Genomic DNA, 22038 nt, shown 5'->3' with positions numbered 1-22038 from the left:
TGGAAAAGGAAACGTTTATGCCGGCCATTAAATCTACTTGGACAGTCCAAAGGCTGCAGTCTACTGTTATGAGTTGTCACATACAAACGACTTTCGTCTCTCGAGATGAATTGGGCTCTCTGAGCAGTTTCTAATCGTAACTTAAGGATTACGGTCAATTAATATTTATGCAAGAGGAAAATTTTACATTTATTCGCACTAACCTCAATAAATTCCTCTATCATAATTAGAGTAAGCTTAGAGTATTCCTAAATCAGCTATTTATAAGGTGCAATAATATAAATGTCCAATAAGAAAACTCAAAATAAACATATTATGTGCTTCTATAGTGCATGCCACTCAAAGAATCCTGCCCTAGGCCCACAACGATGTTTTAGAGTGGAAATATATCACATTTCCAGCTCACGATTAGTAGGAATGGCACATAGAGGCTCCCGTTTCTTCATCACAAGCCCAAACTTCTCTTTCAGTCCTGACTCAGCATCACACCTTCCTGGCAGAACCCAGTCAGAGGAGTGCAGCAGCGATGCAAGAACGAACATAACCATTCGCTCCCCAAGAGAGATGCCGGCGCAGACTCTCCTACCTGCTCCAAAAGGGAGGAAACGAAAGGTGCCACCGTTGTAATCCCCTACACTAGATTCAGTGAGAAACCTTTCTGGTATGAACTTTGTGGCGTCTTCCCAGACCCGATAGTCTCTCTGTATAGCCCACGTATTGATGAAAATTTTAGTCCCCTTAGGAATTGTATATCCAGAAATGATGCTGTCGGAGCTGGGGTAATGGGGCACCAGCAGAGGCAGTACTGGATGGAGGCGTAAAGTCTCCTTGAATACAGCGTTGAGGTACCTCAACCTAGGTAGGTGTGCCTCTTCAACAATGTTCCCCATACCAACTACATCAGTGATTTCCTCTTTAGCTGTCTTCATCTTATCAGGATGATAGAGAAGCTCGGCCATGGCCCACTCCATTGTGGCAGTAGTGGTGTCTGTTCCTGCAGCAACCATGTCCTGTAACAACTTCATAGTTTACATCCAAGATAGTGATGGACATGATGAAGATGTTTGAGATGATTTGGAGATCAGAGATTAGATATGATTACCAGTAGCACAGCCTTTATGACGTCCGTAGTCATAGAGGACTGCAAATCGGGCCTCTGTGAGAGATCCAGCAGCACCTGTAAGAAATCCCTTGTACTCTCTTCCACAGTCTTCCCTTGGCCTCTACGAAATAACAATCAGGTAACTGATTTAGAACTTAGAAGGGAATCCTAACGACTAAAAGAAACTTAAAATATGGTAAACCATAAAAAACAACATAAAATCTAACCGTCAACCATATCTTAAATATTTGATCAATAGGACACATGTTGTACCCCAGTTATAAACAAGAAAGAATGCACTAAAAGAAAACTTTAAAAACGAAAAAGGTTTGATAAACGGCCAGGACGAGAAAACATCTCAGCAAATTTTTTTTTAAAGAACCATGAATAGAACACATCTTTTTCCGAACCGAGACATAACTCAGTTACCTGGTTGTTCCTTCATAGCCTCCTAGGGTTGCCGCTTCTAGCGCCGTCAGCCGCTGCTGAATGATACCATCAAGTACACGACTGATGGTGGCAGACAATTTCCTCGTCCGCCTCTCCAAACCCTGAAGATCAAGCCAAGCTAGGGCAGGATAGAAATCAGAGATGTTGGGCGCACCAAACAAGACGATAAGTTCATCAATTGCCCGTCGAAATTCCTCCGCCAAGCCTTCTATTTTCACGTCCTGCGACTCCGAACCTCCCCACAGCATTCCCATCATCGAATTCATCGTTACAGCTGTGACAAGCTCGCGTAAATTCACTAACTCGCCAGCACTCGCCTTCACCTTCTCCACCATCTTCTTTACTACTGTCATCCGTACATCGTAGAGGCCTTCGAGAGTGGCGGGGCTGAGCAGCTCACGCACAGCGACTTTACGTACCATGCGCCAATGGGGGCCATAGGGTGCCCAGAGAATATTCAAGCACCCATATGAGGAGACGGCGGCCACGGCTGGAGTGTCGTGGTTGGCAAAGACGGCGTCCTGGCCTTTAAGAGCTTCCATAGCCGATTCTGGAGAGGTTAGCACGACGCAGAGTTTGGCCCCAAGACGGAGGCTCACGACAGGGCCATGCACGTCTGCGAGCTCCTTGAGGCATACGTGGAGGTCGGCACGGAGGAAGGGGAGGAAGCCTAGAAGAGGTAGTCCGCGAGGTCCTGGAGGTAGAAGATCTGTCCCACTTCTCTTCTTATTCTTGGCCCTTCTCAGAAAGTAGAAGGTAATCAGCATAACCATGATAGTAGAGAGGACGAAGAAGGGGGTCTTCATTTCTCCTCCGTCTTCGTCGGCTCGCGGCTCTGCAATCTATAACGCTGTAGGTTTTAGCAGTCGCGGGTAATATAAAAAGAGGATTTTAGGACACGTTGCTGAAGGGGGATTCACAACTGGCAGTTGAATAGGAGCCACAGAATTTCCGCCATCTCTTTCGATTTTAATATAAAGAAACTCCGTCCAAGCTCACGTTATGCAAAAAATCTACTCCGAGGACGACATGAAAGGTCGGCGTGTTCGCAGGCGGGACAACAGCAATAAGTCGGTGTGGGAATTAGAGAAGGGAGTGCGTTGCGGTGGGAAAAATCCGTTGGGGTGGGGAGACTTGTGCGAGGTGTGTTTGATGTGCGGAAATTCTCAGCGCTACCGCAAAAAATCGAACAATCCTGATATATTTAGATAAAGAAAGATGCGTATGGAACAGTGTTAGAGTGCGCGTGTGAAAGAGAGAAGACCGTGTGAGGAGATGAATGAGAGAGATTGAGAGAGGGAAAGAAGAGCGAGGGATAGAGCGAGCGCAGAGCCAGCGAGATAAATAAAGACGGAGTGAAGAGAGAGCGAGATAGAGGGAGAGAGGAATGAGATTGGCAATAGCGAGCATAGTACAGGAGAGAAGAGCGAGCGAGATTGAGAGATAGAGGAGCGAGTAAGATTGACAGACTGAGTGAGAGAGAGAGGGAGAGAAGAGCGAGCGACATTGATAGAGAGGAACAAGTAAGACCGAGAGAGAGAAAAAGAAAGAGAGAGAGGGAGGCAAGACAAGACCGAGTGATAGAGGAGCGAGATAGATAGAGATACATGAGCGAATGAGATACAGAGTGTGACAGTAGAGTGAGTGAATAAGTGAGATAGATAGAAGGAGATGAGCGAGCGAGAGAGAGAGAGACAGGAGTTCATATTTTTGCCTTTATATTTTAAATATTCACGCTCAATCGCACATGTACTGTGCACGCCATGGTGTGATGAACAGTGCGGTTGCTCTAGGAATGTGGCAATAGTTAAAACATTAATACGATTTTTTTTTTGAGACAGTAAAAAAATATAATATATGGCATCTGAAAAGAGTTTCCATGATTCAATTTCCTGGAAAACAATATTAGAAATCTTGGATTCGATCTGCTTTAAGATCGGTATCTTTCAATTCGTTATTAAAAAATACAGTCGTATGACTCTAGTGAATAGGCTTGTCGAATTTCTAAACAACAACTATGTGCTTATTCTATTTATGTTAAATCTTAATATCAAAATAAAAATGACTATGAAAATGAAAATGAAAATAAGAATAATAATGTTAATGAATATGAAAATGAAAACAAAAAATTAAAATTAAAATTAAAATGAAAATGAAAATAAAAATAAAATTGAAACTAAAAATAAAAATAAAAATGAAAATAGAAATAAAAATAAAAGGCAAAATAAAAATGAAAAATAGAAATAAAAATGAAAATAACAATGAGAATTAAAATAAAAATGAAAGTGAAAATGAAAGTGAAAATGAAAATGAAAATGAAAGTGAAAATGAAAATGAAAATGAAAATGAAAATGAAAATGAAAATGAAAATGAAAATGAAAATGAAAATGAAAATGAAAATGAAAATGAAAATGAAAATGAAAATGAAAATGAAAATGAAAATGAAAATGAAAATGAAAATGAAAATGAAAATGAAATGAAAATGAAAATGAAAATGAAATGAAAATGAAAATGAAAATGAAAATGAAATGAAAATGAAAATGAAAATGAAAATAACAATGAGAATTAAAAAAAAATGAAAATGAAAATGAAAATGAAAATGAAAATGAAAATGAAAATGAAAATGGAAATGAAAATGAAAGTGAAAATGAAAATGAAAATGAAAATGGAAATGAAAATGAAAGTGAAAATGAAAATGAAAATGAAAATAAAAATGAAAATGAAAATGAAATGAAAATGAAAATGAAAATGAAAATGAAAATGAAAATGAAAATGAAAATGAAAATGAAAATGAAAATGAAAATGAAAATGAAAATGAAAATGAAAATGAAAATGAAAATAACAATGAGAATTAAAAAAAAAATGAAAGTGAAAATGAAAATGAAAATGAAAATGAAAATGAAAATGAAAATGAAAATGTAAATGAAAATGAAAGTGAAAATGAAAATGAAAATGGAAATGAAAATGAAAGTGAAAATGAAAATGAAAATGAAAATGAAAATAAAAATGAAAATGAAAATGAAATGAAAATGAAAATGAAAATGAAAATGAAAATGAAAATGAAAATGAAAATGAAAATGAGAATGAATATAAAAATAAAAATAAAAATGAGAATAAAAATGAAAATGACCATAAAAATAAAACTGAAAATGAAAATAAATATAAAAAGTAAAATGAAAATTAAAAATAAAGATGAAAATAAAAATAAAGATAAAATTTCAAAAGGTTAATATAAAAATAAAAATAAATATGAATAAAAATAAAAATAAAAATAAAAATAAAAACAAAATAAAAATAAAAATTGAAAATTGAAAATTTAAAATAGAAATAATAAAAATAATAGTAAAAATAAAAATAAAAGTTAAAATAAAAATAAAAGTTAAAATAAAAATAAAAATAAAAATCAAAATAAATATAAAAATAAAAATAAGAATAAAAATAAAAATAAAAATAAAAATAAGAATAAAAGTAAAAATAAGAATAAGAATAAAAATAAGAATAAGAATAAAAATAAGAATAAAAATAAAAATAAAAATAAAAATAAAAATAAAAATAAAAATAAAAATAAAAATAAAAATAAAAATAAAAATAAAAATAAAAATAAAAATAAAAATAAAAATAAAAATAAAAATAAAAATAAAAATAAAAATAAAAATAAAAATAAAAATAAAAATAAAAGTATATAAGATAGAAATAAAAATAAAAAATAAAATAGAAACAATAATACAATTAGAAAAGATAAAAAGAAAAATTCAAGTAAAAGGAAAAATATAAATCAGAATGAAGATAAATATGATGATGAAAATAAAAATAAAGTCACTCCTCTCTTCACAGCCTACTGTTATGAGCGAGGACCTTCTTTACTCCATCCCTTCCTTGGTGACCAGCCAAGACAATGCACTTTTGCTAGCCCTTCCGACCCGAGAGGAGATTAAAGAGGTAGTTTTTTCCTTGGGCCGTAACAAAGCCCCAGGACCGGATGGATTCACCGCAGAATTTTATACAGCGTGCTGGGACATTGTAGGGACCGACTTGGTGCTAGCTATCAAGGAGGTGTTCAGGAATAAAATCGTCGCATGAAGTTGGAAATCCACTTTTTTAGCGCTCATTCCAAAAGTGGACACTCCAACTTCCTTTCGAGACTTTCGCCCCATAAGTCTTTGTAATGTATGCTATAAAGTCGCAACTAAGATCATTACAAAACGACTAGGATGCTGCATTGATAGACTTATCTCGCCAGAGCAGTGTGGTTTTGTCAAGGGTCGACAGATCCATGATAGTATCACACTAGTGCACGAGCTAGCCCAGTCCATAGACACTCGTATCCGGGGCTCCAATGTCATCATCAAGCTTGATATGGAGAAGGCCTTTGATCGAGTTGAGTGGAATTTCCTCCTCGAAGTGTTACGGCGCTTCGGTTTCACGGATGCATTCATTGCACTTGTCGATGCTTGCATTAGGGAGAACCACTTCTCCCTCTTGATGGATGGAAATTCCACTAGCTTTTTCACGGCTACGCGGGGGCTCAGGCAGGGTAATCCTATTTCACCTACCCTCTTTATATTGATGGAGGAGGTCTTCAGCCGATCGCTCACGCGGGTGATCAACCAAGGCCTCATCCAGCCGTACTTTACGAAGAGGGGTTGCCCGATTCTCTCGCACTCACTATTTGCTGATGATGCCATCTTGTTCCTCAATGGATCTAAAAAATCCATTAAGGAATTTATGAGCGTCCTTACCGCGTACGAGCATGCTTCGGGCCAGCTCGTTAACGCATCAAATAGTAGCTTTATAGTGGGGCCTTCCACCACTATAAGGCGCTCTGAGATACTCCAGCACCATACACGATTCTCACGAGGACGCCTTCCGTTCGATTATCTTGGATGCCCTATCTTTCTTGGCCCCGCTCGTCATCACTATTTCGATGCCGTGCTGTGTAAGCTTAGAAAGAAGCTAGAGGGATGGAAACTTCGTTTCCTCTCCCCAGGAGGCCGTATCCAATTTATTCGGCATGTCCTCATGAGTATCCCGTTACATACCCTTGCGGTCCATTCACTATCTCTTACCGTTCTCCACTCTATGGAACGCATATGTGCGCGTTTTCTATGGTCTGGTCACCTCGAGGGAGAGATGCGCCATCACTCGGTTTCTTGGGAGAAAGCATGTCGGCCGACGGAAGAAGGAGGTCTAGGGATCAGACGACTTTTGGACGTTCAGGACATGCTTCAAAAGAAGCTTGTATGGCGTATGCGTACCACATCCTCCCCATTGGGGAATTTTATCTTCGCCAAATATGGCGAATGGGCACGTCGCGAGATAGATATTCAGGGATCTAAGAGGTGGCGGGCGTGGTGGCGACATTGGCTTGAGATGGCTCAAGTCACACGCTGGCATATAGGCCGAGGTGACATCAGCGCGTGGTATGATACCTAGCATGCTGATGAGCCCCTCGCTTGCCACCCCCAATTCGTTCCACACCGAGTGAGACTCATGGTGACTCAATTGCTCAGAGGCAATACACCACACCTCTGGGAGCAACACGGTCTCCCCCTGGACACACTTCCTGAGGTCCAGACTACACCACTGGACTCGAGTTCTGACTCTGCTATCTGGACACTCATATCTGATGGAGCCTACACGTGCCGCTCTTCTTGGGAACACTTTCGCCCAAAATCCCTTATACAGCATTGGGGTCGTCGTATCTGGCATCCGACCATCCTTACGTGAGTCTCCTTTTTCCTTTGGCACTTATTACATCGAGGGCTCCCGACTGACGATCGAATGACCCGTATAGGGCACTCGCTACCTTCCCGCTGCCATTGCTGTCCTTCACTTCCCCACACAGAGACCATGGATCACCTTTTCTTTTATAGTGAGGTAGCATTGGCATGCTGGCGCCCAATCACAGATCATTGGCATCTACTGACCCCGTTAGAGTGTTTTGGCAAGCTCTTTCTCTCCCCAATACACTCTAAACGGCGCCCCATCCTATACATCACCATAGCTTATCTACTATGGGAGATATGGAAAGGGCGAAACTCTTGTCATTTTGCAGTTACACCCATGCGCGCTGTGGACATCCTACGTCGGGTCAAGTTATGGCTACGCCGTATTCACCGCCTCATCCTCCCTCGAGACGGCAGCTCAGCATTCGCCTGCGAGCTCCTTGGATCCTTAGGGATGCCCGTGACCCATGCCCCTATCCGTATTCAGTACAGGATTGTTTATTGGCTCTCACCGCCAGTTGACATCCTCAAACGGAATGTGGATGGCGCGGCCAAGGGGAACCCAGGACCAGCTGGGGGAGGCGATATCCTTCGGAATCATACAGGGAGTATACTCTTCGCTTTCTCTTCTTTTTATGGAGTACAGACTAATACAGTAGCCGAGGCTATGGCGATACGCGATGGTCTACTCCTCTGTGAGGAGCGGAACCTTCACAATATCGTCGTAGAGTCGGACTCGCGGGTATTAGTTGATATGCTTCGTACAGGTCCGTGTTCCCAGTGGCGCCTCCATCGCATATGGCAGGATATCATGCGGTGTTGTCATCGAATCAAGTGCTTTCGCCATCTGCTACGAGAGGGCAACCAGACCGCTGACGCCCTCGCCAATCACGTGGTACACACACGGACCCCCTCCTCCATCTTTCTCTCTTGGCAGGCGCTTCCTTCTACAGCTAGGGGATGTTACCGAGTCGATCGTCTCGGCCTACCGACCCTACACACACGGCAAACCCACGCGAAGGCAAGCCCGCGGGATTGGAGAATCGCGTGGAATGGTGGAGTTTGAGGAGCAGATTGCACCCGCCCCGACTAGCGCCCCCCACGCACTTCAGCCCCCGCTTGATGACATGAAGGCAAGGATATCTCCCGACCTACATCGATCCCGCCGAGCGGCTCTAGAGGGACGATGACGACCACACTTCCCCGAGCGCCTACAAGGTATCAGTTATGTATCTTTTCTTTTCCTAAACTATGGGCATGGACGAGTGGGTTCCGAGTGTAATTGGGATATATATACTCGCTCCACGCCTAAAAACATTGAAAAACACTTCACTTAATAAATAAAAACCTCCTGGATGGCGTCCAGGGCACGGATGGATCGGTCTACGTGCACAACCTTAGGGTTGGCCGTACCCGGCACCGCGTTTTTGCCAATAAAAAAAGAAAGAAAATAAAGATAAAGTAAAGATAAAATAAAAATAAAAATAAAAATAAAAAAATGTAAAAATAAAAATAAAAAACAGAAATGAAAATAATAAAACATCAATATAATATAGAAAGATGAATTATAACAAGAAGATGAAAAGACACGTGGGGGGGAAAAAGGAGGAGGAGGGGACCGAGTGACAGCTGGGGAAGTGGGGCGTGGGTCCAGGGGGTGGTGGGGTGGGAAAACACTACCCTGTTATGACTGGGGTGAGGGGCAGCACAACAGGAAGGGGGGGGAGGGGGAGAGTGAGAGAGGAGGACGGAACGGGAATAGGGCCGACAGCTGTCGCCCGTTCCCCATTTTGCCAAACCCAATTCCGCCCAGCTTCTCGATCTGCCGAGATTCCGCTGACAGCACCCTTGCCGCGCCTACATCATCGTCATCAGCTCCGTGCCGCCCGACCGCTCGAGATCCGGTCGCCGCTCTCTGTTGTTGGAACTCGGTCGTCTCGGTCGCCTCTACTGCCCGAGGGCACCCTGGCCGCCTCGGCCGCCTCGGTCGCCGCGGCCACCCTCGGTCGTCGTGGCCACCCCGTTCACCATGGTCGCCTTGGTTGCCCTGGCCACCTCGGCTTCAGCTGCCTTGGCCTCTCTCTATCGTCCTCGGCCAACCTGCGTTGCCGCTGCGGCACCATTATAGCCGCCTCGGCCACCTTCGACCTCCCTCAGCCGCCGTCGGTCACTGTCGGCCGCCATCGGTCGCCGTTGGCCGCCCTCGGCTGCCATTGGCCTTCCTTAGTAGCCCTCGGCCACCATCAACCACCCTCGGCTTCCATTGGCTGCCCTCGGCTGCCTCAATTGCCCTCGGCCACCTCGGTCGCCCTCGGCCTCCTCAGTCGCCCTCGGCTACCCTCTGTCGCCTTCGACTGCCCTTTGCCGCCTTAGTAGCCCTTGGTTGCCCTCGACCAACCTACGCCACCACCATCCTGTGTCACTGCTCTTGAGCCGCGCCACTCCGCTAGTCGAGCGACGCCGTGCAACCACTGGCACCGCTCCACCGACTTCACCCGCTGGTACCACTACATCGACAATCGAACATCTCCGGGATGACGTCGCCAAGATGTACCTCGCTCCTCTACCTCGCCCATTAATTATATTTGTCATATGCCCTTTGATTGCACTCCATTGGGCTCAGGTTAGAGTAGGTGACAGGATGAATGGACACGAGAGCGTCCAACTAGCGGGTTCCCTAAGTACGGGTGATAAGCCAAAAATAGGGGTGAATTTTAGAAAATTGTAAACCATTGTTGTTGTCAATTTTAGCTTATACAATAAAATTTATAAAAACCCTACTTAAGATGTGTAGTGATAAGTAAAGGGTATCGTCCAAGGGAAGCTAGTAAGGACTCCAATTGATCTGCTTGAGTAATTTGACCCTAATAAGAGTTATTTGATCTCCAATGAAGATCAAATCACCCTAATTAGATGAGGAATTTAAAAAGGGAGGTAGGAGAGATGGGAGGATTAGAAGAAATGTGGGGCTCTAAAGTGAATTATTTGATCCAATTTAGAGGATCAAAGTAGTCAATTAGAGAGATTCATAATGAAATTTGATTGTGTTTTGGTTGGTTTTGTAGGTTTGATAATTCAGAAATAAATACACTATTAGATAATAAAAAGGGAAATTTAATCTCCTAGAAATTGAAGTTTTTTAATAGTTTTTTTAATGTACACTAGGAATAGCTAGGTAAATCTCTCTCTCTCCTCTCAATATTAGTAAGGGCTTGTATATTTCACTTAAGCCTAGCGATTTAGAAGTTCAGACCAAGATGAAGAAGAACAAAGAAGAAATTTATCTAAAACATCATCCAAAATACACTAAAAGTTCAAATACAAAGAAGAAAAAGGTACCAAATAGGTTGATTCAAGCTGGATCTCCTCTCTGTCTTGCAGTTGTGATAGAGCACCATTCAGAATGACCCCCTCCTCTCGAAATTTGTCTTTTATACCTAGGTTAAATGGGGAAAATTACCATTTCACCCATGTTCAGTAATTAATTTTTATCCATTAATTTAAGCTGGATCTGAATGATCCAAGCATATTAATAGAAAGAGGTGGTCAAGGCAAGAAAATCCATAAAAAAATAATCTCAATTGGCCTTCACGATCAAAAGTTATGAATAAATGAATTTAAACCCATTTTAGCCATTGGATTTAAATCCATTTATTTATTAATTTTATTTTTACATATGCAATGATGTGTCGTTTTCTCATTGGCTGATGATTTTTGAACTTCAAATGACGGGTTCATTCTTCTTTCACCACGCACCCCCTAGCGAAAATAAAAAAAAGAAAAAAAACAAAAGAGATGGGCATTGTATATTTTGAAATGCATTTACATGTGTGTTTTGTCAGGCGTTAGCGAGTAGCAAAATGCCACGTCACCGCCCGTGCACGCGCATTGTATGGACCGCGCATGCGGTGATTTTACCTCCCGGTGGCTCCCATCATCTCGGCCGTTGGATGAGAATCCGACGGCCGAGATGATGCCTCGTCGATCGCCCGAAAACATGTGGTTTTGCTTAAAGTCCTTCTCAAAATGTGAAATTGCCATCTGACACAGCCCAAAAAATAATTGTGTATATGCCCTTCTGCACTCTCTCTCCTCCAATTTTTTCCTGAAATCACAAAATACCATAGCAATTTCAATTAAAACCCTGCAACTTTTACCTAATTGTATCTATGCCCCTGCCGAAACGACTGAGAGCCATTTTTAGGGGTATAATTGCAACACGTATTTATGAAAAGCCCCATCAAGTTTGAAAATTACTTTAACACTCATTTTCCCTTTATAAATGTTTCCTTTTCCTCTTTAAAATTCATTTCTTCCTCAAATAAATCCCAGAAAAATCCAATACAATCCTTAAGAAATCCTAGAAAATTCCAGAAAATTCTAGAAAATTCAGTAATTCATCCCCATACTAATTAACCTCAAAATTAAAATTTAAACCCGCCATTTTCATTTAAAAATAATTATTTCAAGCTTTCATAAATCCCAGAAAATTTGTAAAGTTAACAGAAAATAAGGGAAAAATCACAATTCACTTGGAAACATTAATTGCATGTAAATATATGATAACAACCCCAGTTTAAACTTTTAAAGTGCATTAAATTGTGCTAATTGATTGCAATTAAGACTGAATTTAGGGTGTTATGAACGGGCTGAGCCCATCCGTTACATGAGAGCACCAAAAGATTTAATCCGTTCGGCACTATAGACTCCTTGGTTGCTCCGATGAGGGTCAGGAGGTCACCATCACCATCATCCGTCACCCTCCCCAAAGCACGGAGCCCGGCAAACCCTACGAGTTGGGGCCAGCACGTACTGTCACCTAGGGTTTCATCGCATCACATAGTAGCATCTCAGTAGGTCCACACCGACGGATGATGTCTTCGAAGATGTCTGTGTACCTCCCTGGGTATCGGAGCATCACCTCGGTACCCTCTCGAGACGACGTCTGCGACGTCGTCCTACACCAATGTCTCTTTGAATTTTTACCTGAAAGGAACATTAAATGGACAAAATATGATACACAATTTTTTAAAGTTGTGTCTAATAAATGGGTTAGATCCATTTGTTTTTGAATACTTGTTTTCTTGTCCCACTTTGGCTTTAAACCACCGGATGTGTATGCAGTTTATTACCTTTGTCTTCAGTATTCTTAATGTTTACGTGTAAAAACATTATGATATTTTGATCCTCACGGGAGCGGCTTTTGGTTTGATCATTCTTTTGACATTTACACTACATTCTGATACATTTATGATACCATTTTAAATGAATTAATTTCTTTGTCATCTTAGATTATAATACATTATTTTTAATGATCAACCTCATAATGCCCACAAATATTTTATCTACATAAATTTATTTAAATATTCACTAATATGAACCAGATAAAAATAATTACATATTCAATCTGTGCATGGTCATAATTCTAGAATTATGTATTTATAAGGTATGAAAGTAGGAGTCAATCTTGATTTCATTGCATGTTATTCATTATTCCATATTCACTATATGAGAACAAAGTCTTGTCCTTGATCATATAATATTTTTAATATTACTAAAAATATTATATGCAAGGTGAAAAACATTTTATTGTGGATAAAATATTTCTGGAGTTACATAGAATTTTTAGATAGGAATAAAACCATAAAAACAAACTTAACTCCAATCAAATGGGGGGTTTATTTTAAGGAGAAATTCAAGTGGGTGCTTGCTGTTTCTTTTACTGAAAGGGAGACACAAGACTGACGGGCCAGATTCCCAAATACTTTTCAGAAAATCTGTGTATCTCTCATTGGGAATCTGGAATCCCTATTGATAACCTTTTTCTCCACATCCCTGAATTTTTATCTCAAACTCTATTTTGGTGGCCATGAGTGCCAAAGTGTTTCTTGAATTCACTCTGTTTGAGAGTCATCTTGAGTGAACAAGGACGCAAGTCTCTACTTAGTAAGGAAGTATTATAGATTTGTTGTTTAATCCAGTAATTAACAACTTGTACCATTTTTTTGGCTTATCAATATGCTATTAGGGTAGCTTCAATGTATGATAGAGGTGGGAAAATTAAAATGTTAAAGGTTGATTTAATATGTACAATGGGTGAGTTGTAATTTATACACTACATGAACTGATGAGATATGACACACTCTTGTGCCATTTATGTTTGGGCCACATAAGTGAGACAGGTTTGCAGAAGTTACATGCACATGGTCTTGTACATCGTGTGAGAGCTTTTGAACTTATTGTGTCATGGTAAAAACACATGGGGTGATGTTCAATGCGAAAAATCATGACACTAAAAGCGTCATGGATTATATTCATGCTGATGTGTGGGGGCTTGTTGATATGATCAGCCGGAGCGATGCTCATTATTTTATGAAATTTCTTGATATTTATTCCTTGTAAGTTCAGATTTATTTCTTGAATCATAGATCATAGGTTTTCCCATAGTGTAATTCTTCGTACGCAAGAATGGAGAAGCAGATGACATTAAATAATTGAAAAAAAACTTAATCAGATGCACATAACATAGAAGACACGAAGGAAGATAAAGGTCTTGGCAACTGTCAACGGTACGACATTTTAAAAAAATTGAATTTTTTTAGTTCTGCGTAGAGCATGACATTCATTTTCACTTTACTGTGAAGAATACTCCACATTAAAATGACATTCCAGAATGCATAACTATGTTAGAATTATGCTAGAACCAATGTCCAAGACATGACTTGGTGGAGGTTGAGAATGTATAGAATCCACCGAATTTTGTTGAAGGCAGAGAGTCCACGCAGAGGGACGTAGAAAATTCTGAGTATTGTTCTTAGATGGGTGAGGTGTGAGAGGAGGTCACTTGGCCGTCTTTATGATTAGGTGACTGTTTCTTTGTTTTCAGGAGATGGGAAACAAACATCTTTCAAGGAGTTGCTTAATTTTCTTGAGAAAATAAGTATCTGCACCTAATGTCTAAGGATCTCAGATCTTTAGACAAGAACCAAACATTAGAGTTGGTGGAGCTTCCATTCGAGACACAAGTAGGTGTTCAAGAAGAAGACACCACTTTCTAATGCAGAGAATCCATCATACAAAGCACTGATAGTTGCAAAGGCCTTTGCACAGAACATTCAGTTAATTATAATGAAATATTCTCAATTATTGTGAAACACAGATCTATTTGTATGGTTTCTAGACATTGTTGCACACGAGGCCACGGGCTGGGAGCAGCTGAATTTGAAGACAATATTCCTTGGTGATTTGTCTTAGGAATATTAAGAATATTATATATAATTTTATTGTAAGAATATTATTTATCGGCTTGGCATGACTAATGCTAAAGTGGTGAATACTCCTCTTTGTAACCATTTCAGGTTCTCCGTAACTCGAATTTCTGAAACTAAGGAAGACATTGTTGAAATGAAGTTAATTATCCATGTCAGTACTATTGAGTCTCTCATGTATGCTCTGGTTTGTAAAAAACCAAGGGTTGCTCATCTAGTGGGACTGAGACTACAATTGAGCATTGAAGATTGGTGAAATAATTTGAAGGGCACAACTGATATGGAATTTTCCTATGAAAAAGTGTGTTCGCTTTCAGTATGTGTCTACGTGATGCCGATTTTGCATGTGAAATTGGCAATCATCTAAAACCTGTTATGTGTTTATAGAGGCTTCTAGACCTATAAGCTAGAAGTCAACACTTCATTCTATTGTCGCATTGTGTACAACAGAGGATGAGTGCTTAGCAGCTACTGAATCTGCCAAGGAGGTCCTGTGGTCAAGGGGTTTCTTCAAATAGACTAGTATTCCTCAAGGCAGAGTTCCTGTTTTATGCAACATTCATACTGCTATTAAAAAAAATTATCACCAAATAATTAGATCGACCATGCACAGTTGAACCACGTTGATGTGTAGTATCACTAGATCTGTTAGTTGTTTAATTCTAAGGGGAGTATTCTTTTTCAAGGTGCACATCGAGGAGAATGTTGTTGATATGTAGACAAAGAAAGTCATGAATAAGAAGTTCAAAGATTTCTTGAATTTGATGCTCTTCTCTTGTTGTTTCAGTTAGGACGGGCCCATGTGGGCACAGTTACCTGGTTATCTAAAGGGGTATCACCCGCTTGTAAACTCTTACCAGTTTTATAGTCGCCAGATGATTGTTGTTGTTTATTCTTCTTGTCACCCACCTCTCTATCCTCTCTACATGCCTGATTATCTCTTTTGTACTATTCTTGGTGATTACTCCCTTGTCCTGGAAGTTCAAGCTGGAGATCTAAGATTGCTATATTCCACATTATACCATAGCATTTTGGGTTTCTTTCATCAAAGCCCACTTGTAACTCAAATACTATGGTTCCTTAATAATGATAGGATGGTGATAAGGTGGCTGATAAATAGTGAATGGAAGATGGTAATTTGTGAAGGAGAGAATTTTAGATTACATGTAAGGGTAAGTGATAGTAATTAGTGTTACCAAGAACTAGAAAATGCAGAGGTACTACGGTTAGAAGAAAATATATTTACATCATAAGTAGGGTCAATATATTTATAGATAATTAGTGATAATGAATAAGTGGAAGAAGGAAATTTATTTGTAATAATATAATGATGGGACATGTTACGATAGCTAGTGGAAGAGTTATATAAGATTAATCAGCTAGAGAGAAATATATGATTATATTATTAGAAGTAGATAGGAATGCAGTTTATTTTAATCGATATCAGGTTATTTGTAAGAATAGAGATAGATATAATAATGTAAGATTAGTTAGTTCTATATAAAATAATGACGTAAGGAAGACTCATATATGATCATAGCTTAACAGAGATAGGTGATAAAATAGGTATGGTATAATTTTAGAATAATTAAGTAATTATATATAGAGGACATGTTTTAATATTTAAAAGTTTTTAATTAAATTGGTAGAGAGAGATTGAGAGAAGATAGACAAATGAAAGGTCTCTTTGAAGATTAATCAATAGGAATGTATAACATATTTATATTATTTTATGTTTATGGGTTTCTTTGAAGAATAGAAATATCTTTAATAAGTTTAAAATATTTTTATAAAATTAAATCATAAAAAATTAAATAAAATGGGTAAAAACAGATAAATCTGTTTGATCGATAAAAATCCAATAGATTACCTCAAAGCAGTTGTGCTATAAACATATGACGAAAGTACTTCCTCTTCGAATTGAACTTAATTTTACTCAGTTGAACATGTTCATAAACTAGTGCTCATCCTGATCAAGACTAGAAGAGTACCAGATATGCCGTAACTTGATGAAATGGGATGGAGATGCAGATCGACACCCACTAACCTCAATTTCTGACTTTCCCCTCTCTTCTCCTTCGTGCTAGCACAACTTTTCATATCTCTAGGCCTTTTTTCGAACAATTATTATGCTCACATGATTTTGTAATGTTGTCACCACCTTTGACGGCTCAGAATTGACGAACATGTCTTTGCCATTGCCCCTTCTTCCTACAATGAGAGAGAGCCCAACCAAATATCACAATCAATATTCATAGAGTTGAGGAAGAAGCTTTCTAAACCCTCCATCAACTGATCCCTGATCCAACAACTCTCCCAGGCCTATGGATTGGCATATGATTTCCCTGTCACTGGTCTCCCCCTGCCAACTGCCAAAGAACAACATAGGTGAAGACGAAGCAAAGAGGAACCAGTGGAGTAACGGAGGAAACTCGCCAGCAGGCCAGTAGGAGATCTAATAAGATTTAGTCAATAGTAGTAAAACAAGTATTCTATACTTGTTAGAGACAATATGAATATAAAACATATAAGTTCAAAGATAGACTAGGATCAAATACATACAGGGCAAAATATAGATAGGACCCAACGGTCACAATTATAACATGACATAGCCGTTATAATAGTTATAACGACTAGGATTAAAGCAGATCGAATGATCTAGGGCGTTTGATCCATAGCCGTTATACTAGTTATAACGGCTATGATTCAAACACTTACTAAATATACTATAACTCTATTTTATAAAAATATTATCCAATGTTCATGGTAATATTGAGGAATAAAGAGATCTAGCTGCATCTTGGTGTCGTTGTCTCTCTCTCTCATCTCCCTCCTTTCCCTCTCTCTCTCGCTCCTAATTTCTTCAGCGAGGTGCAATCTTTATATGGTATCATGGCCAGGTTCGGCGATCAAGATGGCTCAAGGAAGCTCGTCAACTATAGTGTCAACCGGAGAAATCGGCACAACAACTGTTGGACAAGTCTAGAACGCGATTCCTCCTGGAATCATAATCAATCCACGTCTGTAAAGCAAGAATTATCAGATGTGGAAGAGCTCAGTGCTACCAGTGTTCTATGAGTATGATTTGATGAAGTTTATAAAAGGAATATCTCCTCCAGTCTTGATTGCAGATGCCCAAGGATGCATGGTCAAAAATCCTGAGTTCAAGACATGGTGGAGAACAGATCAACAGGTTTTGGGATTCCTTCACCAAACTATTTCCGAGGCCGTACGACCATACATTCATAAGGCAAAGTCTTCACGAGAAACCTGGGAAAGTTTGGAAAACACCTTTGTTGGCTGGAATCAAGCTCGAGTCATGGAACTTCAATGGAAATTTCACAACATGAAGAAAGGTACACTGAATGTGGATGATTACATAAAGCATTTTAAATAAGTGATAGAATATTTAGAGCAAATGGGTCACCTAGCGGATGAATCGTCAATCATCTACACATTCTTAAGAGGTTTGGGCTCTGCATATTCTCAATTTGTAGTCAACATCAATGCAAATCTTTATCATCTGACGTTTGATGAAATTGTGGCTCATCTTAAGTCACATGATGCCTTTCTTGTTTTCGAAGAAGAAGAAGAAAATAATTCTTTTACACCCATGGCTAACAATATGCAGATTTAGAGAAGTCACTAAGGAAACAATTACCAGAGGAAAAACTTTGGCCTTAGCAGATTTAATTTCCAAAGCGTGGGATGCGGAAGAGGAAGAAATCAAAGATTTCTACCCAAATGTCAGATATGCTTCCAATTTGGACATAGAGCAAGGTAATGCCCAGAATCTCAGAGCCAAAGACTGAGAACAAAATCCTCAAAAACAAATTCACAAGCATTCCTATCAGAAAACCAAGAGTGGTCCCCTGATAGCGGAGCAACACACCACGTCGCTGCAGACCAGAACACTTTGTCTCAATCAAAGCCATATCCTCAGAATGATCAGCTCCAAACAGGTAATGACTCAGGTTTCAAGATCTTATCCATTGGCTCCTCCAAAATTACTACCTCTAATCGAATTTTATATCTAAATGACATTCTCCATGTCCCTGATAAAACCAAGAACCTATTACCTGTCCATAACTTTACTAAAGATAAAAAATGTTTTCATTGAATTTCACGACTTTTACTGTCTTGTGAAGGACAAAGCAACCCATCAAGTTTTACTCAAAGGGAGGTTAGAAATAGACTTTATCATCTTGATATTCAGGATCTCTCTATATGTGCTTGTTGGGGAAAAGGTATCTTCAGAGACCTGGCACTCCTGCCTTGGGCACCCTCAATTTCGTATTTTGAACTCCATTTTGAAAAAAATTGGTCTCCATGTCTTTCCAATTACCTCACAATTCATACATGAACCTTGCAATTTAGCTAAATCTCATAAATTATCATTCGTGACCACTAATCATTTATCAAGTAAAGATTTCGAAATCATTCATTCAGATTTATGGGGACCTTCACCTGTTTTATCTTGATCAGGTTTTTCATATTATGTTGTTTTTATCGATGATTGTAGAAAATATACACGGATTTATCCTCTGAAGAGCAAAGGTGATCTTCTTTCTGTCTTGATCGAATTTAAGAATCGCGTAGAAAAACAACTAAGTACCACCATTAAGTATGTGCAATCGGATTGGGGGAGGGGAGAATTTCGATCACTAAATACCTACTTAGTGATCAAATGGGATCATACACAGGGTGTCTTGCCCTCATACACCCGAGCAGAAGGGAACTGCTTAGAGAAAACACTACAATAATATTGAGACACCTCTTGCATTATTAAAACATGCTAACATGCCAAAATATTTTTGGGATGAGTCTGTTGCTAATGATATTTTTCTTATAAACCAACTTACTACACATATTCTTCAAAATAAATCGCCACATGAAGTGTTGTTTAAACATCCTCCAGACTACACTTTCATGAGAACTTTCGGCTGTTTAGGTTATCCACATCCTAAACCTTATGCTCAAAAAAAGCTTGAAGATAGATCAGAAAACTGCATTTTTTTGGGATACAGCTCGATGCACCGCAGGTACAGATGTTGGTCTCTTGAGACAGGTAAACTCAATATTTCCCGGCATGTTGTCTTTTATGAAGAGTCTTTTCCATTTAAAAGATATGAGAAAAATCAATCTGAAGGGATTTTAAGTTCCTTTCCATCAAATTTGTTCAATCCTTCTTCCAAAATTGATACATCAAAATCTTTCTCGAATTTTAACTTACTATTCCGATCATATAAAAGATCCGATACATTATGAATCAACTAAAGATGTCAAAAGTGTGTCTTCATATTCAGTCAGCAATACGTCCTCTAGTTCACTTGTTTTTAACTCGCTAGCGGGGCAACTCTCATGCTCTGTTAACTCTAGAACAAGAGAAGAACCAAATAATTTCCTGAGTTCTTCTGTTGTCAAAGCACAGCAACACTATCCAGATGTTCTGAATAAAAAATATCCATATATTATTACAACATTTGATCAGACTCCTGACTCAGATATTAAATTGAAAATGAAGAATCTTACTGATTTACCAGATGACTACAGTTATTGTCCAAAAGAGTTATTCCTATGTTCTGTACAATATCCAATTCCATCGTGTTTTCATAGTACCAAAATCAATATGTCTGAGCCTACTTCATTTACTACAACATCCAAAGATCTCAATTGGATGCAGGCCATGTCTTCTGAATTTCATGCTCTCATGAAAAACAACACATGGAAACTTGTACCTCGTAAATGGCTTCCTTCGGGGTGACTTACATGAAAATTGGCAAATACATCAATTAGATGTATCAAATTCCTTCCTTCATGATGACTTACATGAAACCATTTTCATGGAACAACCACCAAGATTTAAAAATAAAACATTTCATGAACATGTGTGTCATTTAAATAAGTTAATCTATGGATTAAAACAGTCTCCGGAGCTTGGTTTACCAAACTCCCCAGTAAACTACTAACACTTGGTTTTGTTGGTTTAAAAACAGATACATCTCTATTATTCAAATTTGAGCCTAAGCCACTCTTTGTTTTAATTTATGTTGATGATATCTTAGTTCTGGATCCCAACTCTCTCGTTAATTCTTGAGTATTAAATTTCTAAAACAAGGTCATGGTTATTTTCTAACTCAATCCAAATACATCTTATCCATTCTTGAGCGAACAAAAATGGATAATTGCAAACCCCTTCCTACACCATGTGCTCTTTCAGAACCTGCTAAATTAGATACTCCACTCACAGATGGGACTATCTATAGGCAAACTACTGGTGCAATACAATATCTGACTTTAACTCAACCAGACATTGCATTTGCAATAAACAAGGCTTGTCAGAAAATGCACTCACCAACGGTTGGTGATAGGCAATTTCTCAAACACTTACTTCGATATTTGAAAGTGATTGTGTATCTTGGACTATGTATCCACAATGATCCCAATCTAACTTTAAATGCTTTTAGTGACTCTGATTGGGCTGGAACTAAAGCAGATCGAAGGTCCACGAGTTCTTTCCTGTTATAGATTGGTAAAAATCTTATTTCATGGAGCTCTATGAAGCAACAAACTGTGGCATGCTCAAGTAGAGAGGCTGAATAGAAAGCACTGGCAAATTGTGCTGCTGAGATTCTATGTATACAATGAATTCTAAAAGAAATTCAGATTCATCCTGATCATAATACAATCTTGTGGTGTGATAACATCAGAACTACTTATCTGGCAGCCAATCCAGAATTCCATGCGAGAACTAAGCATGTAGAAATCGATTTTCAGTTTTTGCTTGGACAGGTGGCCTCCAAGGACATTCAAGTCAAATTTATAGGAAGTGAAGAACAGCTCGCAGATGCTCTGAAAAAACCACAGCCAAGAGCTTGGTTTCTTCCACTACGAGGCAACCTCAACGTTCTAGAGAGGCTATTGAGCTTGACGGGAGGTGAAGATGAAGCAAGGAGGAACTAGTGGAGTAACAGAGGAAACTCGCCAGCGGGCTAGTAGGAGATCTACTAAGATTTAGTCAGTAGTAATAAAACAAGTATTCTATAGTCGTTATTATAACAGGACATAGCCGTTATAATAGTTATAACGACTATGATTAAAACAGATCGAACGATCTAGGCTGTTTGATCCATAGCCGTTATACTAGTTATAACGGATATGATTTAAACACTTACTAAATATAGTATCACTCTATTTTATATAACTACTAACCAATATTAATGGTAATATTGATAAATCAAGAGATCTAACTACATCTTGGTGTCGCTGTCTCTCTCTCATCTCCCTCCTTTCTCTCTCTCTCTCTCTCCCCTAATTTCTTCAAGCGAGGTGCATTACAATAGGGAGTGGAAAAGGAAACGTTTATGCCGGCCATTAAATCTACTTGGACAGTCCAAAGGCTGCAGTCTACTGTTATGAGTTGTCACATACAAACGACTTTCGTCTCTCGAGATGAATTGGGCTCTCTGAGCAGTTTCTAATCGTAACTTAA

General features: G+C 39.1%; 1 protein-coding gene across 1 annotated transcript; it reads right to left on the bottom strand.

Moving 5' to 3' along the window:
- Window positions 1-260: 260 nt before the first annotated feature.
- Window positions 261-2418, bottom strand: LOC144711869 (cytochrome P450 71A1-like). Its single transcript, XM_078585987.1, has 3 exons — window positions 1532-2418; window positions 1103-1223; window positions 261-1010 (listed from the first exon to the last, which is right to left on the bottom strand). Exons 1-3 carry the CDS (start codon window positions 2356-2358, stop codon window positions 390-392), a joined length of 1569 nt encoding a protein of 522 aa, XP_078442113.1. The 5' UTR covers window positions 2359-2418; the 3' UTR covers window positions 261-389.
- Window positions 2419-22038: the final 19620 nt, after the last annotated feature.

The sequence above is a fragment of the Wolffia australiana genome, chromosome 14, assembly GCF_029677425.1.
Source record: "Wolffia australiana isolate 7733 chromosome 14, ASM2967742v1".
In the NCBI taxonomy this organism is placed as follows: Eukaryota; Viridiplantae; Streptophyta; class Magnoliopsida; order Alismatales; family Araceae; genus Wolffia; species Wolffia australiana.
Note: the sequence above shows the minus strand (reverse complement) of the source record. Positions and strands in the feature narration are given on the sequence as shown.

Bases quoted from the DNA above. Each gene is read 5' to 3' on its own strand.
- LOC144711869 (XM_078585987.1), bottom strand. From the start codon at position 2,358: ATGAAGACCCCCTTCTTCGTCCTCTCTACTATCATGGTTATGCTGATT. The intron at 1,224-1,531 runs GTAACTGAGTTA...GTTATTTCGTAG, and splicing joins GGCTATGAAGGAACAACCAG to AGGCCAAGGGAAGACTGTGG. The intron at 1,011-1,102 runs GTAATCATATCT...AAGTTGTTACAG, and splicing joins TCATAAAGGCTGTGCTACTG to GACATGGTTGCTGCAGGAAC.